Source organism: Sphaerodactylus townsendi, linkage group LG11 (genome assembly GCF_021028975.2).
Source record: "Sphaerodactylus townsendi isolate TG3544 linkage group LG11, MPM_Stown_v2.3, whole genome shotgun sequence".
NCBI lineage: Eukaryota > Metazoa > Chordata > Lepidosauria > Squamata > Sphaerodactylidae > Sphaerodactylus > Sphaerodactylus townsendi.
Genome location: NC_059435.1, coordinates 57986846 through 58001176, shown reverse-complemented (window position 1 = coordinate 58001176; position 14331 = coordinate 57986846). Strand labels below are relative to the sequence as shown.

Here is a 14331-nt window from a genome sequence, read left to right as displayed (position 1 = left end):
TTGAATGAAACTTGATTCAGGCCAAACACACCTGTTTTTTCTCCAAGGATGTCGAATGTTGCTGCTTGAACACAAGCCAGGAGTCACAACAGGGCAATTAAGGCAGGCAAAAAAGTCCCAAGATGGAAATTATCAGTCTCCAGGGGTCTGTTATCTGTCACATACACATGGCATGAAAGATGCAGCCCGGCACACAGTTCATCTGCCATCCTTCACACAACACACAATAGCTCAGTATTCAGGCTGGATAGATAAAGCAGCAAGCGGAAGAGTGGAGGAAGGTGATGAAAATCGTTCTTTTCTTCTAAATCTCAACGTAGTTGGGACTAAGATGGCAAAAGCCAAAAGGCCTCCTCCTTCTGAGCTTGTTGTTTTATCTCTCTCTCTCTCTCTCTCTTACCTGTTTATCGCTCCTTCCATTCAAGGAGTGTACAGTTCTCCTCTCTACATTTTATCCCAACAGGCTTATGAGGTAGGTCAGGCTGACCAAAAGTCAAGTAAGCTTTGCAGATGAGTGGGGATCTGAAATTGGATTTTCCCAGTCCAGTTCTCATATTAGGTCTTCTGTTTTGGAGGAATGTGTAGGTAGAAATCTCAAAAAGCTGGAGAAAGGAATGCTAAGTTGAGTCCCCTGTTCTCAGGTTCTTGGGTACAGGATTTGTCTCATCTCTGCTACATCAGAAGCAGAAGATGTAGCTAGGATGAATATAGGAGGCTGAGCACAGACAAACCACATGTTTCCCCCCTGAGCCCTAGTTTGTCACCCCCAAAGAAGTCACCCCCAAAGAAGTCAGACCATCTCTACCTCATGATTAGGCTTACTATTATGAAGGAAGAAGCGAGAAACATCTATGATGGTTCTTATTTCCATATGTTTCTGGGAGGGATGGAGAAAGAACAGAACAGCAGAGATATAAGATTCAAGTCAGGTAGAAAGATTATGGAACTTGCTAGAATTGGTGTCCACTTCTTACACCCAAGGGGCAGCATGGGATTCACTAATGGGCAAACCCATTGCATCATAATCACATGACAGGAAGAGGGGAGTCAAAATATGAGATCAGTGGTGTCAAGGTCAGGACCACGGACAGTAGACAGAATTTGACAGGGACAGGAAACACAAGTCAAGTACCAAGGGTAAGGCTGTGATGGCCAGAGCCACAGACATAAGAACATAAGAACAAGCCAGCTGAATCAGGCCAGAATCCATCTAGTCCAGCTCTCTGCTACTCACAGTGGCCCACCAGGTGCCTTTGGGAGCTCACGTGCAGGATGTGAAAGCAATGGCCTGCTGCTACTGCTGCTGCTGCTGCTCCCGAGCACCTGGTCTGCTAAGGCATTTGCAATCTCAGATCAAAGAGGATCAAGATTGGTAGCCATAAATTGACTTCTCCTCCATAAATCTGTCCAAGCCCCCTTTAAAGACAAATCACCTCTGTTGCTGAGTGACTCTACCTCACTATCCTGTTGCTTCTCTTAGGCTTGTGTGCATGCAAAGGGAGGCAGGAAGCACAGTGTCCCTGCCTGAATTGCCTTGCATGCCCTTTAGCTGTAAGTCCTTCCCAGAAGTCGGACAAAGGTGGCAGTGGCAACTCAGAAGGAGTCCTAAATAACATCACATGAAAAGCCACTGCTCCAAAGGTACCTTTTGATCCATGAAGAGACTATGAAGAGTGTCATCATGTCCACCTTCAAAGATGAACCAGTATAAACAATAACAGCGAAACATGTACAATTGACTTTATGACATTCCACATGTCAAATGTAGGCACAAACTAGATGGATCCCCATAAGGATGCCTAACACCTTCAGTCATGCAAACAACTCCAATCAAGGATAATTGTTTCTGACACTTCAGGAACAGGATGAAGTGGTAAATAGTAGGATAGTCACACAATTTGTTCTTACTAGTATGTAAAGTTCTCCTCAACTAACCAATTGGGAGTTTGGGGTCCTTTGATGTAGGAGGAAAGATGGGTTCACTGGAATAGAAGCTTCTGGAATAGAGGCTTCCTAACCATGAAGAACATAAAATTTAATGGCCTGTTCAATGAAACTAATGGTCCATGTAGCCCAAACAGTTTCTAAGCAGCAGCCAATCAAAACATCTAGGAGGTCAGAACCAAGGGATGGAGGTGGAGGGCTCCAAGCACTCAGAGTTGAGGAATGTACTGATCACCAAGACTGCCTACAGTTGTCCTAACTCAAACCTTCCATATTGCCAGACACTTCCGAGAAAATATATGAATACCACTAAGGACACCAGAGACAACAACACCAGTGCCCCTAGCAGGCATCACATTCACTGGTAGCCATTTTCCTTTACCCTCTACCCCAATGAGACATTAGACATCTCCAGATGTCTCCAGGCAATAAAACACTAGGTCCCTTTTCAACCTCTCCGCTCCCCATGGTCTCCACCAGCCCTGAACACAGCTCTAAGTGGATCTTTTATCTCTAGAAGTTCAAGTTTGTCCAATAGTAGACCAGAATGATCATTCCCACTGGTGTAATGGCCATTGGGCAAGGTGGGCAGCTGCCCAGGGAATCACCTTGTGGGGGGCATCAAAATGCTGGGTTCGTTTTTGGGTATTTTTAGTGGTTTTCCATTTTTGGCCTGCAGGGGGTGCAGTTTTTAGGCTAGCGGCACCAGAATTTCAGAGTATCATCTGGAAACTGCCCTTATGATACCCCCAAAGTTTGGTGCAGTTTGGTTCAGGGATTCAAAAGTTATGGACTCCCAAAGGGGGTGCCCCTATCCCCCACTGTTTCCAATGGGAGCTAATAGGAGATGGGGGCTACAGTTTTGAGGGTCCATAACTTTGGCCCCCCTGAACCAAATTGCACCAAACCTGGGGGTATCATTAGGGAAGTCTCCTTATGAGACCCTGAAAGTTTTGAGACAGTGCCTTCAGAAATGTGCCCCCCCCAGCCTGCAACCCCCATTGACAGCAATGCAGAAAACTCAATGCAGAACAAAGATTCTTGGGCAAATTTCGGGATATTCTTGCAGGGAGGGCATTCTTGGATGTATCAGCACCAAAATTTCAGGGTATCATCTGGAGACTGTCATGATGGCACCCCCAAGGTTTGGTGCAGTTTGGTTCAGGGGGTCCAAAGTTATGGACCCTCAAAAGGGTAGCCCCATCTCCTTAGCAAAGAATGGGGGATGGGGCACCCCCTTTGAGGGTACATAACTTTGGACCCCCTAAACCAAACCTCACCAAACTTGGGGAGTAGCATAAGGGCAGTCTCCTGATGACATGCTGAAATTGTGGTGCTGATATGTCTAAAAATGCACCCCCTGCAGGCACCAATGTCCTGGTGCAAAAAAAAGTCGTGGTGGAGTGGCCGCCCATGGGGGGGGGGGGGGCATCCAACTCAGGTTTTGCCCAGGGCTACAGTTTGCCCAGGGCTGCCTCATTACGCCCCTGATCATTCCATGAGATTTCTCTGACCAATCACCATCAAACTTTCGCTTTTCAGAATCTAGAGTAAACCATCTAAGCCCAGTTAGATGATGAAGTGAACCATCTAGAAGTGAACCGTCTAAGCCCAGTTAGATGATCACGAACATATCTGATTTTCCCCTAAAGTCCTAGTCTACTAAATGCAAGGAGGTTTTTTTTTTAAAAAGGGGCGGAGTCACGTTAAAAATACTTTCCCTGCAGTACAAAATGCCACCGCCCAGGATAGCCCCATTTCGGTAGAGCAAAGGGTGGCTGTGTCTGGTGAGGCCCAACAGAGGGTCCCACTCATTTGCCCTGCCTCCTGGCGAGGGTGGTCAGCCAGGGCCAAGCCTCTCATATTCATTCATTCATTCATTCATTCATTCATTCATTCATTCATTCATTCATTCATTCATGTCGACCAGACCGGCCAGGTATGGAGCCAGCAGCCGGCCACAGCTTCCCTCCCTGCCTCGACTTTGCAGCTCCTCCACCCGGGTTCTTCCTGCGCGCCTCCGGCTCGTCCTCGTGTGCCCGTGCGTGCCGGGCCTGAGCTCCAGTTGCCACAAAATACAAAGACCCCCGAAGCAGGCGCACACTGGCGCGATCCAGCGCCCCCTGGAGGCAGGCCAGGAGACAGCCGTTCTGACCAAGCCTGAGCTAGGCGATTCTCTTCTCCATCAGGGGCCCCCAGGACTGCCGTGATCCTCCTGGCCCTGGGTGTATTGGGTTGGGGGAGCCAACCTGTCGAAAATCTTTCACAGCCAGAAACTCTCTCTCACAAACTCTGGCACATCTCTGCCTGTCTGCCTCTCTCTCTCTGCCGGCGGCGTGTGGCGATTCATAGAAGCCCGGTGCCGTCTAGAAAACGAGGAAACCAGAGCCAGCGGGTTTGCAACGGTGAGGCTGGACAGCTGGGGCGACTGGACGGCTTCCCTCCATGCCCAGCCCAGCAATCGGGGCCATTCAGAGCAGCCTCCGCAATCCAGAGCCTCTAGAATAGGAATGTCCTCCTCTGGCCCTCCAGATGTTCCATCAGCCCCTCGATGACACGTAGCCCACGAACATCTGGAGCACCAGAATGGGACACGTGCTCTAAGGCTTTGCAATCCAGAGCCTCTAGGGTAAGGGTGCCCAACTCTGGCCCTCCAGATGTTCACAGACCATGGGACACCCCTGCTCTAGGGCTTTGCTCGACCTCCGGTCCCCTGCACCCCCAGCGCACTCCTAACCAGAGTGAAGACGTCCGGTTTAGGATGGCGTCGGAAGTTTCCCGGGAGTCTCTTGTTTAGGACTGGCTCCTTTATTGGGCCACTTACTTCTCTAGGGTGTCATTCCAGATATTCGGGAGGCCTCCTCTGTTTACAGATGAGACACCTCTTCTAGTTTGGGAACTGAAGCACAAGCGAAGTTGTGGGAAACGTCTCTATGAGCCGGCATAGACAGAGATAATCGTGAATAGTGAATCTGTTAAGCGTTTAAGTCCATTTCCCGATCCAATGCTGGTTTTCTCAGAAGTGAGACTCACTCTTCAGTGGTTACAGTGACACCGCACGGTAAACGGGACAACAGGTTCTTTCCTGTTGATAAATTTAATACACTGAAAATTTTGAGAAAAGAGACACATAAATGTTCTCAGGGCTGGGCGTCTGGTGTTTACAGGACACCCGTCAAGAGCGAATCCCTTCTTACAAACAACAGCTCATGTTGTTCAAATACATTTTTTTTAAAAATCCATCTATAAAAAATCCATCCATCTATAAAAAAACCCCATCTAGATCTCAAAAATCTATCTGATTAATCCATTCATACACACGCAATATAAGCATGCACATAAAAGGCTTAGATCCCCAAAAGCTGTGATGAAATTTTTGTCTGTCCGTCTGTCTGTCATCGCCTTTATTTACAGTGAAATTCTAAGCAGAGTCACTCTATTTGAAGCCCATTGAGGCCAACGCTCTTAGAAAGGCGCAACTCGCTTTAGGATCGCACGCTTAATTTGAAATTTCTTCTCAGTATTCCAGTGGTTCGTCTACAGGACACGACACTCAAAATAGCGGACTGTTTTAAATGGCAGCTTCTATTTCCAGGTGGTCTCGCGGAGGGTGGGCGCCTCACAAGCATCTCTGGGAAGGAATCGCAAGAACCCCATAAAGTTCAATGACAATGGCCCGCGAAGGACCACCAACAAATCGCGTGGACGGGACTGTGGCTTCCAATGCATCACGATTTATATTCCAGAAACTCAGGCGCGCAATTGCTCATTCTTGTCTACGTCCCTTCCACGTCTACATCTGATCAGGTGTCTTACAAAAAAACCCCACTCAGAATTCAAGTCAACCAGGTTGAGGCCGCAATCCTAAAAAACCCTTACCTAGGAGTCGGTCTCATTGAATAGAATGGGGCTTGCTTCTAAGTAAACGCGCATAAGGTGGGTCTGCCATTTCAGTGGGAGGGGAATCAGGTCAGTTCTCAGCTCCACGACCATGCAATCCACAACAAAGATAACCCCAACCTAAGTCCATTGAACTCAATGGGCTTAGACTGGAGTAACTCTGTTCTGGATTGCACTGCAGCCGCAGGAGTTGGGTCAGAAACGCTCACCCCCAGATTTTAAGGTCAGAACACGCGTGTCTGCCTGCAGGTACGTGCGCACACCTGCGAGCCCCCGCCTGCTCCTTCTTTCCAAGCGGAGCAGGCTGTTCTGCCAGGGCTCCACACGTCTGTCCCGTCATGTCCAGAGGCTGGTGACAAAAAAATCAGTTAGCAGCGCCACGCCTCGCTGCCCAGGGACGTCTGGCCGGCCACCGCCGGAGACAGACTGATGGGCCACTCCGCCTGCGCTCTGCAAAGCCGTAATCGACGCTCGCCGGTGTTTCTAGGGGCTCCCCCGCCCCTCGCCTTGACAGATAAATTAAGGCTGCTGTCCTCTGTGCAGGTGCGGAGGCATAAATCCCGCAGAAACCAGCCAACCTGCCTGGGAGGAGCCCGCAAAGGTACAATCGGTACCCAGACACTGAAAAAAAAAACATAAAACCGGCGGCACGTTTTAGAGACTGATTTAAATGTCTACGGAAGGCATCCCAACCGGGGTCTTTTACAATGCAGCCCAAAGCAGAGTTACACCGTCCTAAGCCCACTGGAGTCAATGGACCTGCAAGAGTGTAGCCCTGTAGGATGGCGTTGCCAATCTATGAAATGGGGCCGCCTCCAGCGCCAGACCGCCGGATCGTAAAACATCAGCACGTCCCATAATAATGTCGCCGGCGGCGGCGTCTGTGCTCAGCGGTTGGCCACGATAGGTAGCTACCGCAAAACGGGGTGGGAGCGGGCACCTAGCCAGACAATTTTCATTGGGGGGGGGGGATGAGCACATCATTATGTCCTTTCTCGATTCCTTATTTATTTGGCTTTATTATTTATTTACCAATTTTGCATTTGAGGATCAAAGTGTATACACGGTATAAAGCAACGTAATTGAATAGTATCAGGATCTAATAAGCAATGCAACAAGCCCAGGGTTACAAAAATTAGAAAAGGGGGGGGGACGTTTCAGACACCCCATGTCTCTCCTCCTTCCTCCCAGGACACTTCAGACCTGCTAGCTGCTAATTGTCTCCAACTGCATAGAGAATTCATATTTGGAAGATTTATGACAGGATTCAGACCTCTTTAGCTGAGCTCCTTTTTTTGTTTTTTTACACTGGAGAATTTACACTCGAAAGACTGGGGGAGGGTTTTTCACCAACCCCAGTGCTGGTTGGAGGGGCACGACAAATGATTGATGGGACCCAGCCCCTTTCTGCACCGCGGGGGCTGCCGGCCTGGGTGGGGGTGGAGATGGAAGAAGGAACAATTTGAAAGCCAAACATTACGTCGCCCAACTCAACAACAGAAGCCCTACCGAGAGAGAGAGAGAGAGAGAGAGAGAGAGAGAGAGAGAGAGAGAGAGAGAGAGAGAGAGAGAGAGAGAGAGAGAGAGAGAGAGAGATTCCCGTCAATGCAAAATCGTTAGAAAATTCAACTCAAAATCCGCAGCCTCGCCTGCGTAGCCGCACATTCAGAGCTGCGTGTGTGGATTCGTGTGCGATTCCCCCCCACACGCGTCCAAGCCTACAGTCTTACTAAAAAGCCCGAACGACTTAATGAAGGAACGCGCAGTCCGATCCTAGGCAAGTGAGGCCTGCGCAGTCCCGCCGAATTCGGCGCAAAGTCTACCCTCGGCGTAGTCAGGATCTGTTCTGCTTTTGGCCCGACCCACAAAGCGGGATTTCAAACCAGTCTGGTCTTTGTCCGTAAGAGCGCTGTCCGGACTGCCACCGTTCATGTTGGCAAAGAAGGAGTAAAAGACGTACATATGCTAGGTCTGCTTTCTCAATGTGTGCCCAGGCCGCCGAATTCCGTATTGCACCGTCCCCCCACCCCCCCACCCCCATTGCATTCCTCTGTGCTCCGAAAGGCCTACGATCCATAACATGCAACACGTTTGAGGAAAGACGAACCCGGACCTCATACACATGGGACGTATTTCACCCATCGCAACCACACGAAACAGCGGCAGCTTTGAAAGCGAAGCGACTGCGCAACTGTGTGAAGACGCCAAACGTCCATTTCACCCACGCTGTTCATTTCAACCTACAAGTTTGTGTATATTCAGGCCGGGAAACAGCGAGATCGGAAACTGATCCCATCAAGAACAAGCCAGCTTTAGAGCGACGTGATTCTATACAACGAAAGAGGGGCATCTCAACAGCCACATCCTTAATAACCGATACACCCTTCAGTAAACCTTGAGTAAGCTCCCCGTGTCGGAATAAATCGCTTTCTTCTGCCCGCCGATATAGCAAAGTATTTACTTCAAGCCACCGAAAGGCACAATAAATGCATCCAACTGCACAACCCGTTAAGTCTGTGTTTGCACATATGGTGTGTATTCTAGAGAATATATTCCGAACTTGGCCGTTACCTGTTTTAATGGCATATTTAAGCGCGGTCCTGCAATTCGACAGAATTTCTTCCAGGGTCTGAGGCTGATCCGACAGTTCCCAGTTATAGTCCTGGAGAAGCTCGTTTGGATAATGGAAATCGATGACTTTGGTTGATCTATCAAAATTCGTCACCAGATACTGGAGCAAAATGTCCATAACATCTTGTAAGAAAGACAATGTAGCTACTTCTCCATCGGAAGACGGTAGAAGATCTGAAAGGTTGCAGAGGAATGAAATATGACATCGACTTTATATTTAGGTTTTGGGAGACGTTTTTCTACCCATAGTGGAAAGTCACAATATTGCTCACTCCTTTTAAGTACTCGTCATTGAACACCGCACAAGAACAACAACATGGAATCACAGAATGAAAAAAGGGCTTTATTTTAGAAATACTGTTTCTCGGGAACATATAATATCCCTGTAATTTAACACAATTTTCTTGACTAGGAATTAATTTATTTCTTGCAGAGGGGTCACAGCTTAAACTGGATATGTATGTGTTTGTTCTTTAACTGAGCCGCCCCCGCCCAGAAGAAAAGAAAAACACGAAATAAGAATAAAAGGCTTTCAGTGCAACAGCAACAATATAAAAAACCTTTATGCCTTGTGCACGTGGCAGTTTGCTATGGGGTTTCTTCAACCCTAATTCCCATTTAAATCTGACGCGTCTGTTCTCAATTACCCACACGTATCATTCGCCAATGAGGCTTAAATTGCTCTTGGTCGCTGTCCCTCCAAATGGTGCTGAAACCACCGATAAGTCTAGCAAACTATCTTCAACATCCCTTGACGTTGAGTAATTGACAACGTCTAAGCAGCTTCTGCGATTTTAAGGAAGGCCATTTACGGGTTATATATATTCCCATTCAACGTAGAAAATTTTGGACGGATTTATTGAAGCAGAAAGATTCATACCCTATAAATATAGTTCTTGGCAAGGACCTCCAGAATTTAACAGCCTGAGTCAAATGACCGAATTTCTTTTCTCTTTCTCACTGTCTAGCGCCTACACATACGTAGCCTTTTCATGCTATTCCTTGGAATGGGGATTCTTTAAAAACACATGCTTATTTATTCGACTATTCTTGTCTAAGTGGAATGGAGAAAGACCATTCTTTCCCAACATGTCTTTGTGATTCATCTATGCACATAGGACAATAGCAACAGTGGAATTATTTGAACTGTTGTTCTAGAAACTATATGTATATGTGTGTGTATATGCATATGTGTGAAGTATATCATATAGAAATGGTTGCAAGGGACCAGTTCAACAATGAGAAACACAACGAATGAAGAGTCTCCTGATTTTGTCTGCGTAAATGTACTGGACCCCAGGTCTGTCTCTGTCTCACGCACGCTGCAGGATTGAAACGGTGTCTTGGAAGCCATTTATGGGCACAGCACCATTTCGCTGCCTCTTCCAATTTGCTAAAAAGCCCTGTCCACATTCCGCTGAAAAGAATGGCGAAATTCCCATTGGTTTTAACGAACCAAGATTGCTATGCATTCAACCTGAATATTTTACTGGAGAGGGGAGGGTGTGTGTACTAAGAATGGATTCCACCATATACAAGCAGCCCCATCCCAGTCTCTGCAACACCCCCTCTATCCCAGGGCAGTTACCTGAGGAGTGTAAAAATGCATAATTAATATCGGCTTTCTCGCAACCGCAGGGCTTTTTATTGCAGGTACAAGTGGGTTTTCTCGGGGGCGCGTTCGGGTCCTCTTTAGCTCTCGTTTCCATGGGCTTCTCCCCATCGCCGTACAGCAGCGCTAACAAAGACACAAACAGCGAAGTCTTAATAGCACGGCGGAGACTCGCAGCACCAGGGCAGGCAGGCTCCCCAAAGAGCACCCGGTCTCCAACTTAGTCTGGAACTCCTCCGACCGCGAGGGATATTTGGGAAGGGGGGGGGGGGGGAATGTTTTGATGTCTGTGCCTAACGTTCCCCCCCCCCCCCACGTTATTAAAGCCTCTTCCTGATTTGGGTTACACATTTGTTGCCGTCGCTTACCACAGAGTTTGGTTGAAATGCCTCCTGTAAACTTCTGGGCGGCCTGACACCAAGCTTTTGCTGAGGGGGGAGAAACAAGAATATAGGATCAGATGGTTTGGGATTCCTCGAGGCTCTAGATATGCCCTCCCAGCAGGGTCGCTGCAGAGAGGCGCTTTGTCCCCTCGTCCACCCTGTCTGGGGTTTACTCAACATTCCGCGCTAGTTACGGCTGGAATGCTGGGACCCGCCTCGTGCCCTTGGGATGGGGCCGGCTAGAAATACTCAAATAAGTAAGCAAGCAGGCAAGCAAGCGAGCGAGCATGCCTTGGGAAGCAAGCACCGGTCTAACTCTCGCAGCCAAGAGGCAATGCATGCATGCATGTTGCTAAGCGCTCTGATCCGACTCTCCATCGCATTCTTGTCCTTAGCTCCCCCAACCTCCTGCCCTTCCCTCGCAAAACGGGGCCAGCAGGTGTGGGGCGTCTCCTTCTTCCTAGCCCAGGCAAGGTCCTGCGAGATATCCAGCAAGCCAGATGTTTCCCCGGCGGCGCTTCCAGTCTCCTTGGCAGCGCTCAGGTGAGCCGCCTTCTTCAGGTCGCCTTTCAGTCTGGCGTTTAGCATCCCGGTAGGAATCCGCCTTCTCCGAGCAGGTCATTCCAGGGCAAGAAGCGGCGCAGGTTTGTTAAAAAAAACAACAACCAAGGGAAGGGTCGGGTGAGGTGGTCACTATCCCAGGACCGAACTTTGTCGAGGCAGACGGGGAGAGATGTCGGCGTCCTCCCGGGGGGCTCCTACCTGGACCGGGGTTGTCAGGGTCTCCGGAGGCTTCTTCAGAGCCGAAGGACCAAAATCCAGAGCCGGGGGTCGCCATCTGCGGAGCTGGTGAGAAGGCGGTCAAGTGCGGCGAGCGCGTCTAGGATGTGGTGTGTGCGTAAAAGCGAGCGAGCGAGCGAGGGAGACGGGGGGAGGCGGGAGAGGCGCGCTGGGGCGTGTGCGAAGAAGGCGAGGGCGGCGGCGGGGGGCGGCGGGGACGAGACTCGGGGGGGTGGGGGGGCGGCAGGACGCGCTTCTTCCCGCCAGGTCTCGGGGCGTGCAGCGAGGGCGCGGCGACGGCGCTAGGCGCTCTCCATGGTGCTGATGCGCTCCGGGGCGCAGCTCGGCTTCCGATCCCGGTGTTTTCGCTCCAGCAGCCGCAGCTCTTCCTTCTTCGCCCCGAGGGCCCTGGCGTGGCTTGGCCAAGGACGCCCTCGCCTGGTCACGACTTCCTCGGAGGTGGCCAGGGCAGCCCGTCCGGGGGGTGGGGGGTCGCCTGAAGCGCTGGTAGTGAAGGACGGCGGAATCGGAGCCGGGAGCTGCACTCCGGGGGACAGCGCAGCGGTGGGGGGATGAGACTCGACGGAGAAAGAGCCGGACCCGATGGAGAGCCTGAGGCCGGGCTTCCGTCCCCAGTTAGACGTCGGGGGGCGGGAGAGATGGCAAGTCAAGAGGGTGGGGAGCCTTCGGCCACGCAAGCGTTGTAGGCTCTGTCTGAAGGAACCTGGCGAGAAATCCACAAGTGAGCGGAGTGTGACAGAAGGTTCCCAGTTCACTATCACAAGTTTTCCACAAGTGTCACAAGTGAGTCAGATTAGCTCGTACACACCAACACACGCCAGCTGGGTGACCTTGGACTGGTCACAGTTCTTCTGAGCTCTCTCAGCCCACCCACCTCATAGGGTGTTTGTTGTGAGGCGGGGGAAGGGAAAGGAGCTTGTAAGCCCCTTTGAGTCTCCTGCAGGAGAGAAAGGTAGAATATAAATCCAAACTCCTCCTCCTCCTTCTCTCAAGCCAGGAGGTTTTTGGGAAGGGGGGAGGGTCGCATTAGTTCAGTCTACGGAAGATTTTTTGTGGTGGATCGCTTGCCTTTGAGGTGCTATCCCCTGTCTCTGCTCACATGCAGTTGACAGAGCTGTCCTCACAGAAGGAGCTGCTGAACTCAATGGGATTCAGCATAAGGAGCAGTGGTGCTCCAAGGGCTGTCATTCTTAGCTTCTGCCAGTACCTCTCAGAGACGGAGAACATTAGGCACTGCTTACATTCTGTGGTCTGAAATAAAAGCCAGTTAAAGAGAACCACAGAATTAGCAGTGCAATCCTAGAGAAAGTCACAACTTTCTAAGTCCGCTGAAGCAGAAGAGTTTAGAAGAGCACAGAATCTGCACGGCATTACAAAGAGGGGCAGAGAAAGGAGGAGAAGAGTACAATTGCCATTTTCAGCAATACTCAGCTGTTTGGTGTGAAGAAAATAGCAAATGCCATAAACTGTTATGACTGCCACGTTGTAGGGCTGTGGCTCAGTGGCAAAGCAACTGTGTTGCTTGCCAGAAGTTCCCAGATCATCTCCAGTTAAAAGGCTCAGTTAGGAGGTGATGTAAGTGACCTCTGGAGAGCTGCTGCCAGTCCGAGGAGACTATATTGACTTCGATAGACCAGGTGTCTGACTCAGTATAAGGCAGGTTTGAAGTGAGTCCATGTGGTGGTTGTGATGGAAACCAATTCTTAGTCACCATTCTTCGGAACTCTTTGAGCCCCATCTACCACCCAAGTTGTCTGTTGTGGGGAGAGGAAGGGAAAGCCACCTTGAGTCTTCTTACAGGAGAGAAAGGTGGGGTATAAATCCAAAGTCTCCTCCTTCTTCTTCCTCTCCTGCTTCATGGCTCAATTCCTAGCTCTTTCTTCTTTCAGGCGGCCATCACACAAACCAGAGCTTTCTAACCTTCATGTGGCCAACTAGTGTGCCTTGTCTTGAATCACAACAGGTGTTGGAAGTAGAGGACAGGCCTGTATTGCATAAAAGCAGTTCTAGGACTTTCCACTGCTTCTATTTCTATTAGATTTCTTGAACTGTCACTCATGATCTGGTAATGGAATGTTTAAAAAAACGACTTCACATAAACTGGAGCTAAACACCCCTGAGATATTTGGTTGGAATAGCTGGATTGATAAGTGCTAACACCATGTAACAAAAATGAAAGGATGCGTGAGAAGGAATGATACACTTTGGATTCCAGTGCATTTTATCTCAGGAACATGTTTGGGCAGATAAGAGCTGTAATAGCTTTCAGTCTCATACATCCATAATGCCCAAATGGTAGATAGTCCACAATGAACTGCCTGCATAAGAAACTAGTAAGGTGTGAGGGCAGGATGAGGTGTATGATGTGTAAGCAACAGGAGAAACCTTTAACATAGAGACCACACAATGGCAGGTCAATGGCATCCATACCTCACTGACGTTGTTGAGCTTAGAAAGGTATGCCTCTGCTTAGGATGGTATTATTGATGTCTTCTATGTCATTCTGAGATGGGAAACAATGGTACAGGCTTCTTTGTCTATGCCGTAAAGAACTGGAGAACATAATTGTGTTTCTGTGTTTGGGTTTCTTGATTCTGCCTGCCCTTTCCATGACATCGCTTCTGGCTCAGCATGTCTGTAAACAGGTGGGACCTCAGGTGGCTGGCTGCAGAACTGATTTGTGAGTTAATGAACTGAAGAGACAAATATATTAGTCTCTCCATCAAGTGATGCTGGAGGCACCAAGGACCAAATCCAGAGTGACTGGATGCCTGGAAGATTCTGGATCCATGTTTTTTTCCCCAGCTGTGCCAGTTTTAGGTTGAGGCTCTCCTTTTGAGTTGGGAAATCTGGGACCAGTGTAGAATGGTGGCATTCTGGATTATACTAACTTTAAGGTAAGTCAGTATCTTGTGTCCTGGCAAACGTATCCTTGAACATATTTCAAAGTGAAGATGGTTGACAGTGTAAAGGTTAAGAACATTCTCACCTACTAAGTGACCAGTGACTATGTATGGGTCAGTCAAATTCCAGGCTGGAGGTAGACTCCTTTCTCATGTT

General features: G+C 49.3%; 1 protein-coding gene across 2 annotated transcripts in view; it reads right to left on the bottom strand.

Annotated features, from left to right (window-relative positions):
* GAD2 (glutamate decarboxylase 2) overlaps positions 1-11975 on the bottom strand; it is a 45323-nt gene extending 33348 nt beyond the window's left edge. The window contains exons 1-4 of one of the 2 annotated variants that reach the window (XM_048510604.1): positions 11233-11975; positions 10456-10515; positions 10064-10213; positions 8416-8649 (exon numbers count right to left, since the gene is read on the bottom strand). In XM_048510604.1, coding sequence (XP_048366561.1) covers positions 8416-8649; positions 10064-10213; positions 10456-10515; positions 11233-11308 — 520 coding nt within the window. In that variant the 5' untranslated portion in view covers positions 11309-11975. The remainder of the gene's footprint in view (positions 1-8415; positions 8650-10063; positions 10214-10455; positions 10516-11232) is intronic. The other variant, XM_048510605.1, reaches the window with a different exon arrangement.
* Positions 11976-14331: the final 2356 nt, after the last annotated feature.